Source organism: Neofelis nebulosa, chromosome 13, assembly GCF_028018385.1.
Source record: "Neofelis nebulosa isolate mNeoNeb1 chromosome 13, mNeoNeb1.pri, whole genome shotgun sequence".
NCBI lineage: Eukaryota > Metazoa > Chordata > Mammalia > Carnivora > Felidae > Neofelis > Neofelis nebulosa.
Genome location: NC_080794.1, coordinates 4,843,459 through 4,861,881, shown reverse-complemented (window position 1 = coordinate 4,861,881; position 18,423 = coordinate 4,843,459). Strand labels below are relative to the sequence as shown.

Here is an 18,423-nt window from a genome sequence, read left to right as displayed (position 1 = left end):
ATCTATGGATCAGTGGTTGTGGCCCATCTTTCATTTTTGAGATTAATAATTTGAGTCTTCTCTCTCTTTTTCTTAGGTAAAACATGGCTAAAAGCTTATAAACTGTATTGATCTTTTTAAAGAACCAGCTTTTAGTCTTCTCTACTGAGTTTCCATTTTCAATCCAAGTTCTTAATTCTTATCTTCAACCAAAGAAGTGAAAGGCATTTTTATTTACTTTGATGAAATTACTATCCCTACTAACCCTAATCCCATAAAATCTACAGTCATTTTAAAACACAATAATTGGTAATCTGACGAATGGGACAATAATAACCATCAAAAGTAAAAACATTTCCCGGAGTGAGTGGGAAGCACTTCAGCTCATCCAGGGCGATTCTGACTCTCTTATTCTCCTCCCCTCACCCTCCCCCCCTCCACACACACAGGGTAAAAGCAGTGCCTGAACACTCTTTGATAAGCAAGGATGACTGGACACAGGGTAGTTCAATGAACTCTGTTTCATTGTTTTCTGATTATTGTTTGGCACACACAGGCGAAACTTAGCATGGGAGAATTCATCGCTCATAGTCCAAGACCAGACCATCAGACCTGGGAAGTGGTACTGTTCTGTCAGAATGTCTGGATTCAACTTTTCCAGAATCATGTGGAAGGTCGTAGGAAGAGGAGTAGTCAGCAAAGCCACTGTGGGGGCAGATGTGACACAGTCTGCAGATGTGTTGCAGGTGTGGGAGGAAGATGTGAATCTCAAATAGAGGCAAGCAGTTCTCATGACCAACCAAGTACTAAGTCCCAGATTTCTTACTTAACTGGTAAAACACAAATGTCGGAGAGCATCTTTGTGAGGGAAATGTTCTCTGGAGGAAAAGAAACTCTGGTCAAACGTGAACTCCCACAGGATGTGTGGGATCCAGGAAATGGGAAGCCTAAGGAACTCCGCTGCGACCAACTTAGTACTGTGGCAGACGGTCCCTGTTCCCTCAAGAAATATTTGATGATGGTGACAGTATCTGGAGAAATAGGCACTTCTCTATGGGGGCCATGAACTAGCATGAAATGAGCGTGGTCCCTTCACAGGTCGTTGGGGATGTCGGTGGACGGGAGACCAGGAAGATTCTGTGGCCTTCCATTCAATATGGTGGCTGCGTCATCAATGTGGATCCACGCCGGAGGGGTGGGGCATGGGATGGATCCTCAAGTCGGGCCCTCAGACTTACCAGACTGTGATCCCTTTTGCCCTTAACGCCCAGAGCCCGTTGACCAACCACTGCTCTGATTGTGAAGTGCTGTGCAGGAAAACTACCATGGGCTGTTTCAATAAGCGTGTGGCCCACCTACTCATGCTCCCCCCACCCCCTCCAGGTGAAGAGTCTGCTTCTAAGGCAACAGAGCCCCTCTCTGTGGTCAAAAGAACAGATGCTATCCTGACTCATCTCCCTGAAACATCCCCAGAAGACAGAATCCATTTCGGTTCTTCTTACCTTTTCTTCCCTCAGAGAGAGAGGTTCATGAATAAAGATTAAATTCTCTTTTCTCTCAGCTCCCTTTGGAGCTTACAGGAGATCGGATTCCAGTCAGCACATAAGTGTTTGCCACGAGACACCTTCTCTCTCAGGGAGAGAAAGGTCTGTTTTCCCAACCATTGTTTATAATTAATCAGCACTTGCACAGATTAAAATACTCTTTTGATACCGGATACACTGGACCCATTTTTTACTGCAATTTTTTTTTCTTGGCAAGCATAGTTCTTCCCTATTTTACCAATGAAGAATTAAAGGTATTTGGGAGAAAACAGGAATCCCAGATCAAAGATTGAGAAGAGGCTTAAGACATGCTCAAAATCAATACGGGTAACGGCCTGATTGCTAGCTCTTCTGTGGGGCTCTCTTAGCTCTAGTATCTAATGATTAAATTGAATCCAATCTGAGCAGTTAGAAAAGGCCAGCTAGGAATGGGGAGAATTTGAGTTGCAGATCATTTTAAACTGAATTTTTCTTCCATATTATCTATCATCTCAGGAGCTTTTGGCTCATTACGCTGCTGAGCCTGTTCTAATGAAGGGGTCGTTTGCACATTCTTGTTTTTTGTAGGAAGGTGAATCGCTGACGATTCTTTAAAATACATTCTCAAGTGAAAACTTTCCCATCATGGTCTCGCTTATATCCTTAAAGTCACACGGGATAAGGCAAACCTCAGTCTGGCTGAATCATCCTGCCATTCCAGATTAGTGGTTCTGAATTAATGAAACTGTAGGGTGATTTGCAAAAGTCGGTGTGCTAATAAATGTGTCTTAGTCCCAGTGGTGAGGCAACCACGCCCCCACTCCTTCACACTGTAACTAGGACTCTGCAGGGCTCTGGAGAGAACATGGGGTCAGCTCCCAGAAAATTCATGCAGAATTCTTCCAGCCACAAAAGGTGAGAGGAGATCGGAGGGAACACCAGTGCATCTTTCCAGTACACGTGCGAAATGCGGAGCTCAAGGAGGGGACCATCCCTCGTGTTCCATGGTGCTTCGTGCACAAGGCTCTAGCATTTCTCTTCCAGAGCTTTTAGGCCGACCTGGTTCCCACTGAATCATCTCCTACCCCATCTGTTCACACCTCAGACCTCCCCCACTCTCGGTGCTTGGCACCAGCTCTGTCCCAATTATTCCCCTCTCTTCCTTTGAGCTCTAGGCTCTTCTTAATAAATCTAGCTTCTAAACAGTCACGGCGTTCTTCCTGTGTCTTCTCCCTATTCCTCAGTCATGTGCACAGTAAAATGGGGAAGCCGATATTTTCTCCAAGTGTCTGACAAGACTGTTGCAGGGATTAAAGGGGATACGAGAAGTGTGAAGTGGTTCTTTTGTGTACAAGGGATTCTTTTGCTTCATCAGGTATTTATCTCACTGTGACACCTGGGAAGCCACATTTTCCAGTCACTGTACCTGCCTTATAGACAGGGGTGTGCCGGGGATAACTGTGTTTCTAGGAACGAGAGGCCTTCACGTGTAGCTTTTGTTGATTTCCAGGCATCAGTGAGTTCTCCAACTACGGTTGCTTGTAAGCTGCCAAGGTGAGGTGCACAGACTGGCAGAGTTCCTCCTGAAAGTATCTGACAATCAATGCTCGGGAGCCTGTATGAGCCAGCCCCAGCTCACCCCTGGATATGGCCCAGATTTCAGGGTCATGAGCACCGAATGGTTTCACTGTCCAAAATCGTGACCTGCTCCAGCTTCCTCATCCCAGACCAACTCTGCTGCCTCCTCTGACAATGACCCTCATCATCCGGGGCTGCTCCTCTGGACACACTTGTCCCCTACCTACACCCCAGCTGCGTACACTGTGGCCTGGACAGGGTTGAGGGGTCAGGAGGAGGGGACCCTGCTCGGCTTGTGCCGGCTCACAAAGACACACCGTTAAGTAATGAGGAATCCTGAAGCCAGATGTGAAACCATTGGTAGCTTGAAACAGGCCACAGTGGGAGTGTTTGTACCAGAGGCAGTGGCAGATGCTAGCAAAATCAGAGCCTTCCCTCTACCGCCCCCAGAGTTAAGTTCGTCTCTCTGACTTACTGTGGCTCTCAGATCTCCGGCTTCAACCTCTAGAAAGAACTGAGCAAAGAGAACCACGATACAGAGCAAGTCTTCACTTGCCACAGAAGGCCACAAGCTCAGCCCCTCACACTGTCGGCTCTCCTCTCACTCGCCTTCTTGCCAGGAGGGAGGGGGCTCGCTCCTTTGTGGCCGGAAGGGCACCCAGTATCTCCGTGACTCAGATCTCTTGCAAAACTGATTCCAGCTGCCACATAAAGGAGGACGGGTTTCCTTTTTTGTAGTCTAACAGTGGCTCCTGAGTCCTCATTTCCTGGCACAACAGCGACTTCTTTCCAGGACAAATGATGGCGCGAAACATTCCCCCTCAGGAAAACTGAACCCACACCGAGGGCTGTTCTAACAAAGCAGCCCTGCAATAACCAGACCTCCTCCACACATGCCCTCGTGCTGGAGGCAGGCAGCCTGGGCAGCCCCATTCTGGGAACAGACTGGGCAGCACCTACTTTAGTACAAGTCCTTCGGAGTCTTTATAAAAGGTTTTTTCAAAGAAGTCTCTGTCTTGTCTTACATAGTGTCACCAGATCATATATAGCTATTCGAGGCTTTGGACACATGGCTGTTGTGGTTTTACAATGCCACAATGGAACACAAGAAATATTATTACCCACAGAATGAGGCTTGGTGTCAAACATCACGGGCTCTGTGCGTCCCATGCACGATGGGAAACATGCGGGAAGAACAGGTGTGGAGCCCCGAGCCAGTTTTCACCATTTCTGGAAAGTAATCCAGGCTTGCAAGACACAGGAATTGCCCCTGTGGTGATGGACTTCCATCCATCTCCCAACTCCTCTCTAGGTCATTCGATGGCAGTGTAAAATCTCACTATTAGACCTTCCGCCTTTCGTCCCTGCACTGAAGGCATCTACAAGGCAAAGCCTAACATACAGGCGTGCTTGCTCTCTGCAGTGATGAAAGAATCTGGGAGGAAGGAGGAAAAGTGGAGGAAGGAACACATGAGGGAGAGCAATGTTTCTAAGGCCGGGAACGTGTGAAAGGGAGACGTGAAAGAGGAAGGAAAAGGCCAAGAAGCAACTGGGGACAGAGTTGCAGAGCCCGGCAGAGGCACTCAGATGCTGCCGCAGGTGGGTCCCCACCTCTGGGAGCAGCCGCCCTGGACAGTGGCCCTCAGGAGAGATTTGCGGATGGGCTACGTGGCAGGAAGGGGCAGTAAAACCCGGAGAAGAACGAAGCAGGTAGGTAGGTGTCTTATTCTGGATTTTAATGATTGTGTCTAAGCGTCCTCTAACTTCTCATGCCCTGGGCCCGTTGGCCAGTTTAAATTAGCATGGCTACAATAAATTCTCCCAAATCATAAATGCTTATGTGGAAAGAGCCCCGGGCACCTTTCCCTAAAGGAGCCTAAAGTGTCTGCAAGTAATATCTATCTGACATCCCTTAAGGCACACAAAAGCGAAGCAAGCTGGGGCAATTATTGTTATTTTCCATTTTTCATTATGGAAACTGTGTCGTAAGAGTCTGGTGTATTGTGGAGGCAGGAGGAACAGGAATCTTGAATTACTGACCATTCATTCTACAACTTCTTGGCGTTTCCTCCATGCCGACCGTGGGCCTCGTCACGTCCCATCTCACGACAGTGAACCACCTTGGGATGGAACACGGAATGGACGTGCGCTTTCCAAACCCAGCGGCAGCCTTTGAAGCCAGCCCGCGAGGGCGGGCGGCAGGTGGGCGTCAGCGAAGGTCTTCTTGCTGCCAAATCTAATGGTGCTGGTTAGGGGGGAGTTGGGAGGGCTGCGAGGCAGGGCATGAAAGGCACCCAACAGAGACCCCTACCCCTTCGCCGGAAAGAGCGCCCAGTGCGACCTTCCCAGGCCACTTCTATAAGGTAGGAAAACATGTCTTTTGTGGCAGTAGGGGGGAGCTGCCTAGCAGGGACTCACAAAAGACTGTCCTCTCCCTGACAACCACGTTCTGGCCCAAACCAGTCCCGTGCGGCCTTCAGAGAGATACTAACTAGAGTATCTGTATTTGGCCTCCTTGTAATGACTGTGGCTCCTCGACTAGGATGATGAGTCACTGTGCACAACTCATCCTGTTGGTAAGAGAGACCATCTCTGAATGTCCGTGCAGGCTCTACTAACCCCCCAGGTACCTGCGGACTATGACGCCGAAGAAGAGGGAGGAAGAAAAGTGAAGGGAACCACCATCCACTGACTGGACCCTATGCTTGCCACGTGTCTTACGTGGACCATTCATTTGGTCATTCACTCCACGGAGACTCCCCGCGCACCTCCCCTGCGTGAGGCCTGGGCTAAGTGAGGCAAGCAGGGGCACGGCGGCGCACGGCTCTGAGCAAAGTCGGGTTCAGAGAAAGTAAGCCTTGCGAGAGTCACGTCATTACCTAAATGGGTGAGTCGAAATGTGGCCCCCAGGTTAACTTCTCAGGCCCTGTTCTTCCTCACAGGCTGCTCCTGCCTCTGAGAACACATCTACCAGAGCTCCTTCCTTCACGGAGAAATGAAATGAACCAGGCCTGAACGCATCTTACTCTGCAGTGTGCCTGCTGAGCGGCATTGATGCTCACCTGGGAGGTGACATTCTTCAGGGAATGCAGGGAGAGTGATGTCCCAGTCCTCGGGATGACATCACCGGTACAGGCACATATACTGCCACCTGGCCCATCGTACGTCCACGGCTCTCGCATGCGCAGGAAAAAGGAGACACCACAGAGTTAGAAATGCTTTAAGATTACCCCGATACCAACATCAAGAAGAGAAACTGCAGGAGCCCAAACGATGGGGTCAGTAAAGCAAGACTTACCAGCATCACGGAGCAACTGAGAGCAGTCACTCCTGCCCTGGTCTCTGAGGAGGGGGATCAGATGTCCCCACAGCACCGAAGTCCGTGACTCTGCCTGCCCTGGGAGAGGGCCTAGGCTGCCGGTGGGAGGTTCTTAGCAGAGGAGCTGGGACCAGACGGCCTGTGTTCAAATTCTGAGGTCTCTGCTAGTCTGACCTTGAAGCTGAAGACTCCATGCTCCGGGTTCACCACTGTCAACCGAGGACAGTAAGAGCACCCAGCTCACGGCCTAGTAGCTTAAGCAGCTAATGCATTTCAAGCACTGAGACAGTAAGCTCTCAGCAAATGCTGCTAACACTATTCTACTACTGCGAGCTCTTGCTACAATTAACTCTGACCTTTCACCCAGGGATTTGAACGTGAGAGCACAGACACTACCAATCCGACTGAGTCTTAGAACATAACCAAGTGTGTCTACAACTTTCTCTTCAAAAAAGTGCCACCAGTCTTTTCCTTTTAATTTTTTTAATGTTTTTTTTTTAATTTATTTTTGAGAGAGAGAAAGAGAGAAAGAGAGAGACAGAGCATGAGAGGGGGAGGTGCGGAGAGAGAGGGAGACACAGAATCTGAAGAAGGCTCCAGAGTCTGAGCTGTCAGCACAGAGCCTGATGTGGGGCTCAAAACTCGTTTACTGAAAGATCATGACCTGAACTGAAGTCGGAAGGAAGCTTAACTGACTGAGCCACCCAGGCCCCCCACCGACCAGTCTTTTCTAAAAGGCTTAGTCTAAATTATTAAGGTCACTGCTACTTTGTAAAGAAGTTTTTTGTTTTTTGTTTTTTAACAAACCTGTGATATTGCAATTTACAATAAGAGATCTACATTTGCTCTTGGTTTCTGGCATAGAACTCCTAAAACCCTAGGAGTTTCCTAAGTGATGGGAGCCAAAAGGTTTCCTCTGTTACGTTAATGAAGTGACTTCTGGAAAGTACCTAAGGATGGAGGCCTGTTGCCAGAGGAGCCAACCATGTGAATAGAGGGTGAGAACTTTCAGGCCCACCCCACCCCACTCCTGAGGAGAACAGGGAGGGGCTGGAGCTTCGAGCCGGCACCCATGACCAGTGATTTAATCAATCGTGCCTCTGTACTGGAGCCCTCCATAAAAACTCAGAAGGAGAGTACTTGGAGAGTTGCTAGGTTGGTGAACACATAGGGATTCGGGGACGATGGCCCACTGGTAGAGGACATGGGGCTTCTGAGCACCCCCACTCCCAGACCTTGCCCTACGCATCTCCCCCATCTGGCTGTTTCTGAGTTGTACCATTTTCTAGCAAACCGATGATCCAGTAGGTAACACGTTTCTCCGATTTCTGTGAGATGTCCGAGCAAATTCATTGATCCCAAGCAGAGGGTTGGGGGGACTTCTGATGTCCAGCCGGTCAGTCAGAAGTACAAGTAACACCTGGACTTGGTACTGGAGTGTGAAGTCCAAGGAGGGGGTCATGGAAACTCTTTATACATAGCTGGTCAGTCAGAAGCACAGGGAACCTGGGCTGGTGACTGGTGTCTGAAGGGGATGTGGGAAGCAGGCTTGTGGGACTGAGCCCGCGGCCGATGGGATCTGATGATGTCTCTGGGTCGACAGCGTCAGAACTGAGTTGACTCTCGACGTGCTGCTGGTATCTGAGAGGTGCTTGTTGGTGTCCAGAAGACCCCACCACATGTCAGAAGTGGTCTCAGAACGCTTTTTAAAGTCTTGTAATACCGCCATATACTTAGGATGCCCTGGACTGTGGCCGGGCTGCCTTCAGTCCTCATTAAGGCCACATGAAAACAGCACCTGTGTCAGAGGTGAGTGTTGGAGGAGACGCTGGCTGAGAATGAGATGATGATGATGACAAGAAATCAGATGATGGGGCGCCTGGGTGGCGCAGTCGGTTAAGCGTCCGACTTCAGCCAGGTCACGATCTCGCGGTCCGTGAGTTCGAGCCCCGCGTCGGGCTCTGGGCTGACGGCTCGGAGCCTGGAGCCTGTTTCCGATTCTGTGTCTCCCTCTCTCTCTGCCCCTCCCCCGCTCATGCTCTGTCTCTCTCTGTCCCAAAAATAAATAAAAAAAAGAAATCAGATGAAACAATTCTCACTATCGACCAGCCCAGAAAGGGGCTGGAGAGTATGAGTGCCACCAGGTGGGGAGGGGACACCGCGCTGGCATTTTAGACCTGGTGGAGATTGGTCCCCTCCTCTTGATCACCAATGATCAGGGCAGGTGCCCTGAACTGGCCCTCCATTCAGGTCCAATTTCGTAGATCCAATTTCTCAAAACCCCAGTCGTTGTCGTTGTTGTTGTTGTTACTGGATTTCTAATGGATGCTTTTTGGTAAACTGGTCACACTGCCCAATGCCTTTGCCCAATCACATCATTCGGTTCTTTAGAAAGTACCTGAAAAGACTGAGCCCAACGCAAGGCATTTCAGGAAGGACTCGGGACATAAGGAAAATACAGATGTTGTGGAGGGTGTGAGTCAGGTTCTCCAGAGGAACAGGAGAATACAGAGACCGATATGTAAGAGGAGAATTACCATGAGGAATGGCTCACACAATTATGGGAACCAAGAAGTGCTATTATCTGTCATCAGAAAGTTGGAGACCCAGAAAAATCGGCGGTGTGATTCAGTCTGAGTCTGAAGGCCCCAGAATCAGGAGCACTGATGTCTGCAGGCAGAAGACAGTAGTCCCAGCTGAAGAAGAGAGCGACAATTCGCCCTGCCTCTGCCTTCCTGTTCTATCAGGCCTTCGACGAGTCGGATGATGCACACCCACGCTGGTGAGAATGAACCTACTTTACTTAGTCTACAGATTCAAATGCTAATCTCTTCCAGAAATACCCCCCCAGGCACACCCAGCAATCATGTTTTACCAGCAACGTGGAGATCCCTTAACTGAGTCAAGGTGATACATCCAAGTAGCCACCACATAGGCAGCGTGCTGCTCAAACGGCCAAAGGAGGCAGGACAGGGCCGGCCATCTGTATGGTGGCAAATGGCTTGGGGAAAGGTTTCTTTCTTTTCAAACCTCTGCTAAGTAATAAAAGGAGCAAGCCGTGCAGAGCACATGGGGGTGGATAAATCACACTGCAGCAAGGAAGGCACGGCCCATAAAGCGTGCCACCTTATGGCACAGGAGCCACTGCTAGCCTTGCTGACTTATTACTGTCCGTGCCAGGAGGCACTGAGGACGCGTGGCTGGGCTGCCTCTGAGGCAATAGATTCTGCGGTAAGTGACGCGTGGAGGAACAGAAACGCACCAACAGCCAGATGCGGAGTGTCAGGGCGGCTCCGACTGAACACAGATCTCACCTTCTCTATTCATATGTAACGTGTAATCAGTTTGCCAGGCTGAAAGTTCCAGTGTGAAACAAGGTGCAAAATCATAGCTGGCTCTGGCCTTGGCACATTTTACTCAGAAGCAGGCTGTGTGGGATTCAGAATCGACGGGAAATTCAAAGAGAAGGGAACAAACTAGAATTTCTGCATCCCCGGGGCACCTGGGTGGCTCAGTTGGTTAAGCACCTGACTTTGGCTCGGGTCATGATCTCGTGGTCTGTAGTTCGAGCCTTGCATCCAGCTATGTGTGGACAGCCCAAAGCCTGGAGCCTGTTCCGGATTCTGTGTCTCCCTCTCTCTCTTTGCCCCTCCCCCACTCATGCGCATGCACTCTCTCTCTCTCTCTCTCTCTCTGAAAAGTAAATAATTTTTAAAAATTAAAAAAGAGAACTTTTGCATCCCTATCTACATTATGTAAAGTTATGACTTTTATTTCTTTAAGGTGAAATAGTTTTAAAAAGATACAAGGAAGCTCACACAAAATTTGACTATTCTTTAATGTTAAATTACAAGGTGTGGTTTTCCTGCTGTCCCGAAAATTTGAGACAAATAACAATTTGAAACATGCTCACCCCAGCAAGGAAAACAAAGTGCGCCTCGCTCTCAACACCTGTGTTGTACTCTTGCAGAGCCACTAGAGGGGGCACACGCTAACTAACACGCCTTGTCCCCAGGCCCAGGCAGCTCTGAGGATGCTCGCAGTTACATTTGGGAGGACGGAACGTGCTTCCATCTTGGCATCTGTTCTGCAAAAATACTAAGCAAACTGGAACCGAACTCAATCGTAAGACTGGAGGGCAGTGTTTCCCGTTAGAGTCTCCTTTGCTCCTGGAAACTCCAGGCACACCGAGTAGATACGAAGATGCAGGGCTTGATCCTAGTTAAGGAGCTTTAGGGCAAGAGTATCCAGAAACGCACACACCTCAACAAGGGCCTGTTTCCGACTCTCCTTCCCTGAGCAGGAGTAGGGGCTGTGAGTTCTTTGATGTCGGGTCCAGACAAGCACCCGTGGAGACAGGGGTGATATAGAAAGGGGGGTGTGCGTGCCTGCGTGTGTGTGTGTGTGTTTCTAGGGCAGGAAACAGATTCTGATTAGTCAAATTCTTTCCACTCTGTTCTACCAGATCAGGAGCTGGGAATCCTAATAACCTGAAAGAATTTTCCAATGAGGGCAGCAGTAGGGAAGCCTTTTTTGTTTTTAATTTTTATTTTTTAAAATTTTTAAAAATTTTATTTATTTTGAGAGACGGAGCACGCGCGCCTGCAAGCACGAGCAGGCACGGGGGAGGGGTAGAAAGAGGGAGAGAGAATCCCAAGCAGGCTCTGTGCTGTCAGTGCGGGGCCTGACGGGGCTCCATCTCACAAACTGCGAGACCATGACCTGAGCTGAAATCAAGAGTCAGACGCTTAACTGACTGAGCCACGCAGATGCCCGTTTTTCATTTTTATACGAGGTTCATAGGAAGTACTGTCCACACTTGTTTAGTGAAATTGATAAGTGGTTCATTTCTCCCCGGAAGATGACAGAACGTCTGAGTTACATTATCAGTTTCTCATCTGTTTTCCAGTAAGGAGGATCCTCCCTTCTTTGGGCCCAAATTAGACTACAGAATACCTCAGAATTCCCTAAAAGGATCTTGATGGGTTAAAGAAGGGAGCTCAGAAAGTAACATTAAGGGGCAGTATGCATCCTGGAAGGAATTGTTTCATGTAGTCGTTACTTTTGGAGCTCTATCATGCCAGTTAGATACCGTGCCCGCCAGGAGCCAGGGGGCTGATAATTCAGTGGCACGGAAAGTGTTCGGCACATGATAGCCTCTCTGCAGATGTTTATGAAATGGACGAATTAATGAAGAAGCGAATGAGTAACAGAGGGAAGTACAAGCTGAGGAAATCATGAAAAAAAGAGACACGTAAACCATCCTAGAGGGGTGGCTCGGGGACAGGAGATGCTGGGCGGGATTTGGGGAGGACATCTCAGAGAAGATCAGGCCTGAGCTGAGCCCTGTAAGACGGCTGAGAGGCAGGGGGTCAGGGAGTAAGAGGGGGCAGCAGGGCTGGGAAGGGGCATTCCGAGCACCAGGAGAAACACGTCCAGAGATGCTGAGCTATGGAAGGTGAATAAGCACACTGGAGAACTGCAGGCAGCTTAAAATGATGGGGGCATGGAGTTCAGCTGGAGATTACTCAGGCCTCAAGTATAAAGTTAATTTTATCAATTAGGAGTGAAATATTAATACTTATTAAATTACATTTTATTAATTAATTTTATCTTAAGTTATAGGTGATTTTGAAATGTGATAAGCATTAATAATAATAACAGCCAGCAGCTAAGCCCAGTACTAAATGCCTTCTACATAACACATTGAGTCCTTACAACAATACAAGGCAGGCTACTCTTATTTCTTATACCCATTTTACAAGGGAAGAAACCAAGACACAGAGAATTTAAGAAACATGAACCAAGTCACGTGCACTAGACGTGTTACTAATAGGCACTTAAAGATACTTCAAGAACTCCAACAACCTGGAAGGACTGTATGACAAAGAGATGTTCCTATAGTCTTTCAGAAGCTTTCAAAGGTGAGATGACTGGGCCAATCGTGTGCCCAAGTCCAGCCTCACTGGTATTTAGTTAGAGAAAAATTCTACGAGTCATTCCAAACAAAGAAGACCTTCAAATCTTACGTCAAATCGTTTTCTGGAACCAGAGTCTTTAATGGTGGACGTATAACATTACATATGACTTATTAACTCATTCGGAGTACTAACAGTACCAATTCAAAAGGTGGTATACCTAAAATTCTCAAGCACTCAAAGAACAGAGTTGGAAGAGAGAGGACTAATATTTAGATTTACCGAAGCTGCTTAATTCTTAGCAAAAACATATACATTTATATAATATAAAATTAGACTTCCCAGCTCATACAATTAAAAGTTTTTCTAAATAAGTCAATGTTTACCTATTTAAAAAATGAGAAACAAATGATAGAATATGAGAAAATAGTAAATGTAAAAATTTATACAATCTTAAAGAAAACATATACACGTGAGGATTAATCAATTAATGAAAAATAACTAAATTCCCTAGGTTAAAAAAAAAATAGTCATTTTTTCCTTCCAGAGGCAGCATACAAACGGCCAACAGGCACAAGAAGAGGTGCTCAACATCACTAACCATCAGGGATTTGCAAAACCACAATGGGATACCAACTCACCTGCCTCACAATGATGTATCCCTTCTGCACGTGCTGGGAGTCTGAGTTGTTGCAGCCACTATGGAAAACAGGATGAAGGTTTCTCAGAAACAATAAAAGTGTAACTACCATATGATCTGGCAGTCCCATATCCCGTATTTCCTTACATCAAAAGGAAATATAATCACTATCTTGACAAGATATCTACACTTTCACGTTCAGTGTAGCATTATCCATCATAGCCAAGACAGGAAAACAATGTAAATGTCTACTGGCAGATGAACAGGTAAAGACAATGTGGTGTGTGTGTGTGTGTGTGTGTGTGTGTGTGTATGCATATGTGTGTATACATATATATATGCATGCAATATTACACGGCCCTAAAAAAAGGAAATCCTCCCATTTGTGACAACAGGGACGAACCTGGAGGGCATATACTAAGTGAAATAAGCCAGACACAGAAAGACAAATACTGCCGGGATCTCACGTATATGTGGAGGGAAAAGAAGAAATTGTGAGCGTGAGTGAGTGTGTGTGTGTGTGTGTGTGTGTGAACTCACAGTAACAGAGAGTAGAATGGTGGTTATCACTGGACGGGGGGAAGAGGAATGGAGAATCACTGTTTAATGGGTACAAAGTTCCAGTTTTACAAAATGAAGAGAGTTCTGGAGATGGATGGTGCTAATGGTTACCATGTGAAGGACTTAATGATGCTGAACTATACATTTAAAAATGATTGAGACAGTAAATGTTATGTTATGCATATTTTAGCACAGCAAGAAAAAAATTGGTCAAAAAAATGGACGCAAAAAACCTTACTAATTCCTGCAGTCTGCAAAGAAAAACCCCCTTTTTATGCTGAGGTCCCCCAGTTTAAAGTCACTGAAGTCTTCACGTCCAGGAGCTCTGGGACTAAGTCATGTCACAGGTTTCACGTGGCAGAGAAGCTTGTTTGTTTTTTCTTGGAGTTAAATAATCTCAACTCAAATTTCATCTATTTGAAGTGCCTTGAAAATTCTTATTAAGTAATAATTTTTCATCTTATTCTTGCCTTTAACTTCACTGAATTTCAGGCCAATGTCTTGGATCAGCCGCTCATATTGGCATATTACCCACATATATCATTCCAGCTTTCCCTATAAAATGGCATTGCCATTTTAAAATTTCATTTTTATGGTATGCTCTTCGGAAGTCCCAGAACATTTTGGATGGGAGCAATTAAGAAATAAAGGTCCACACCACTCCCCCTCAGGCAATAAATCACTCACAGACTAATGTTACCCTTGTAAATGAGCCCACTGGCTAAGTTTAGTATCTCAAATTCAGTCTCTGCTTTAGGAAAGCTTATTGCATCTACGTCATAAACGGAGTTGATAATTTATATTGAAGTTATTTCTAGAAAAAGATTTAGAATGGCTTATGATCAAATATGTGTTTATGTATTTATACTTACACATACATTCAACAGGACATGCATTTTCATGGGGGTGATATCACCACCAAGGGGATGGAAACCAGTTCTTGGCAGGGGGGAGGTTAAAAAAAAAAATTAGGTATTAGAATAGTCTGTGGCCTTCCAAAGCTTCACTCTACCCAATAAAGTCGTATTCCTCAACATTTACTTTCTAGCGTTACACAGAAATTAAATGAATGAATGTGTAAATAAATTCAACGTGTCCCTTTAGTGGGGGCAATAGCAGAAAAGGATTGAAACACTGCAACGGAACAATCGCATGGGAAGAGAGAAAGGAAGGCGAGACCCTACAGCTGACAAGGGAGTAGTTTGGTCCCCACCGTCAGTCAACAGGACGTGAGCAGTGCAGGGCAGGTGAGGCAGGTGAGGGCAGATTCCTGCACGCATTGCCTGGCTGCATATGAACCTGGGCCTCCCCTTTTACCTGCCATGCCCTCCACTTGGTGTTCTGCCTCGATGAGGTTTCCCCACTCCAATTACACAGAAGTGTGAACACCAAGGTATGGTGGTAATAGAGCTCTGCTCACATACAAACATTCTGGCCGTATTGCCCCCCGATCAAGGTCTTTGGGGGAATGTCTCTCCCAGATTTGCCAGGTGAAGGTATGTCTTCAGGTGGCTCTCCTCGTCTCATCTGCAAAGCCTCCCATGGGACCGTCACGCGTTTCTGTCTCCAAGGGGCCTCCCCGACTTCTCTCACCAGCCTTGGCTCTTGCCAAACTCCCCTCACCCTCTTCCCCAAGCACAGCAGACCAGGCAGCCCTTCCAAACCCAGCCTGCATGTAACTACCACACAGTCATCCGGTCTGTCCCCTTGAGTTTCCTATCACATCGTCTTTCCTTTCACTCCCCATCTGGGAGATCCAGCTCGGATGTCACCTCCTGTAGGAATCCTTACTCAGCGCCCCCCTCCCCCCCACCCCGGTCATCAATTTGTCATTATGTCTCCATTTGCTGGGCCCTTCTCGCTCTGCTGGAGCACCTGTCACATTCTGCTGCTCTCAGGCCTGTGTCACTACAGCCTTCCTCCCACTTATTCCAATTTTTCTGCAGGGATGACCAGGCCTTCTGGATGTTTCTATCCCCTTGAGTTTTGACTACAGAGTCAGGGGCTGAAAAAAACATTTAGTAAATTGATGGACCACTGTATTTTCTTTAAAGGGACATGTTATGCTTTAAAAAAAAAATGTTTAAATACTTTTACAAAATAGTCTTAGAAAACAAAAGGTTGTAAAAAGAGTCTCTTTAAATGAAGTGGTTCCTCTGGGTCTGGAGATAATCAGCAACGTGACGTGGTTTTCTATAAATTTCCACAAAGGAACCTGTGACACTGTATTTTTGTTTTCAAATCAGAAATGAATAAAGTTGAGTTTTGTTTCCAAAAAAAAAAGGGGGGGGGGATGGTAGGTTCTGCACACAAGCAGAAAACTCCTGGTCAGCCCAAGAGCACAAACAGGTTTCATCTCCAGGATGGCGTCTGAGTGGCTGGAGGGGTCTCTGTCGAGGAAGCTTGAGAGACTGGGGGAGGAGATGGGCTTAGCTGGATAGTGGTGGCCTGATGACAGACACATGACCGTCATGGGCAGACATGCAACACGAGCCCAGCTGACCTGCATGGGGCTGAGTGCTGCTGCCTCCACACGGCCCGGGCGGTGGGCTTCATGGAGGAGGCAGCGGCCTCAACTGGCACGCACATCTCATCTACAGGAGATCCGCTGGATGCAAAATCAGCAAGGCCTGGTGTGCGCCCGGCCTTGTGGTAGCAGGTTCGCGCGATCTTTTTAACCTTCATCCTAATCCTATGAGATGACGTTTTTTATCACCACCTGACAGAGGAGAAACTCGAGGAATTAAGTAACCTTCTCAAGGTCACATCGTATGAAAATTGCAAAGCATGGACCAGAACCCAGGCCCGCCTGACCCCCCGGAGCCTGTGCTCATCTGCCAGCACAACCTCATCTCCAGGGTGCTCAGGAGGGGGCCCTGCTGACCTAAGTAACTCTGGAGTAATAAAGAATCCCATGAGCCTACCAGGTAAGTGCGGCTTCAAAAGGCACTGCAAATAAACCCAACATCCACACACAAGAGCTGAACACCGGCTGTCCGGCACCTGATGTTTATTTTCCCAAAGGAAAGAAAGAAATCTCTAGCCTAAAGCAGTGATTTTTCCTTTCCCGTAGGCAAGACTGGGTACACAACAGCGTCTCCACGCTCTAGCAGGGGCGGTCTGTGGGTGCACTTCAGCCCTAACACTGATGCATGTTGAATCTGCCGTCGCACCTTCCAAAACAGAGGAAAGCAAGGGGCAGGAAGGACTTTCAGGGTGAGAGAAATGCTGTGTATCTGCAGTGCGTTGGTGACCACCTGACTCTACGGAGTTTCCAAACTCATTGAATTTAACACTTAAAAAGTGGGTGATTTTATTGTGTGTAAACCATACCTCAATGAAGCTGCTAGAAACAGAAGTCTAGAATCCCCAACAGATTCCAGCAGCACAGAGAGCCGTTCACATGGGGTGCGGGGAACCAGGTCAGTAGTTCAACCGCTCGTGGCTTCCGTGGTCGGTACTCGTGGCCTGTTTCCTGGCCTCTCTTCTCAAAATCTAGACAAAACACAGCAGAAGGCAACATGGCAGAATTGGCTCCACTTTGCACGTCCTCAGTAGACGTGGACCACCCAGGTTCAGGCGGCTATTTTTAAACTCCTGTCGATGAGATTCTACATATTTAAATGGGTAACAATTATTTGTGTTTTTATACTCTGAGATATGAATGAGGACCACTTACGTGTCCACCCCTTTAAGAAAATCATGCAGGAGGGGCGCCGCTGGGGTGGCTCAGTTGGCTAAGCACCCAACTCTTGATTTCAGCTCGGGTCATGATCCGAGGTTGTGGGATTGAGCCCCGCATTGGGCTCCGTAGTGAGCATGGAACCTGCTTAAGATTCTCTCTCCCTCTCCCCCTCTCCCAGCTCACACTCTCTCTAAAAAAAAAAAAAAAAAAAAAAAAGAAAGAAAAAGAAAGAGAAAAGAAAGGAAATTATGCAGGAAATAACAAGCTATTTCTAAGAAGTTGAGAAGGAACCAGTCACATGTGGAGGCCGGACCAGGAGAGTCAGAGAGGATTAGGACTCTCATAGGAGAAATCAGCACCTCTGTGTTTGTGAGACTATATCTAACCCCCTTTTGGTCTGTTTTAAAAACAGGTATAACTGGTTCCTGGAGGCTGGTTCTGGAGGGCGTGGGATCCTGCAGAGTGAGGATTTAAACCCCAAGGTGATGGCAAAACATCCGAAGTTCATTGCCAGGACTGTGATGGTACAGGAAGGAAATATGGAAGGTGCATACAGGACCCTAAACAGAATTCTCACCATGGATGGGCTCATTGAGGACATTAAGCGACGGCGGTACTATGAAAAGCCTTGTCGCCGACGACAGAGGGAAAGCTATGAAACCTGCCGGCGGATCTACAACATGGAAATGGCTCGCAAGATCAACTTCTTGATGCGAAAGAATCGGGCAGACCCACGGCAGGGCTGCTGAGGCCTGTGGATTGTAGGCCCAGTATGAAAATCCCTCTCCAGCTGTCTCCTTCCTATCTCAAACCTCATTTTTTCTCCCCCTTTTTATAATAATAAACTCAATCACATATAAAAAATAAATAAATAAAAACAGGTATAACTAATGTACATTATGTTAGCATCAGGTGTACAATACGATGATTCAATATTTGTATCTGTTGTTAAATGACCACAAATAAGTCTAGTTAACCTCTGTCACCACGTATAGCTGACAGGTTTTTTTTTTCTTGTGATGAGAACTTTGAAGATCTACTCTTAGCAACAAACGTGCAATACAGTATTGTTAATTAGAGCTGCCGTGCTTACATTACCTCCAAGGAATACTTATTTTATGACCAGAAGTTTGTGCCTTTTGACCCCCTTCACCCGTTTCACTCCCACTGCCTCCCCTGGCAACCAACCACCTGTTCTCTGTGTTTCTGAGTTTTGGATT

The 18,423-nt window shown here is 47.1% G+C and overlaps 1 protein-coding gene across 1 annotated transcript; it reads left to right on the top strand.

Moving 5' to 3' along the window:
• Positions 1–17,628: 17,628 nt before the first annotated feature.
• On the top strand, positions 17,629–18,069 carry LOC131492352 (small ribosomal subunit protein bS21m-like). The gene has a single exon (XM_058696011.1). The coding sequence runs from the start codon at positions 17,689–17,691 to the stop codon at positions 17,950–17,952; it is 264 nt and encodes an 87-aa protein (XP_058551994.1). The 5' UTR covers positions 17,629–17,688; the 3' UTR covers positions 17,953–18,069.
• Positions 18,070–18,423: the final 354 nt, after the last annotated feature.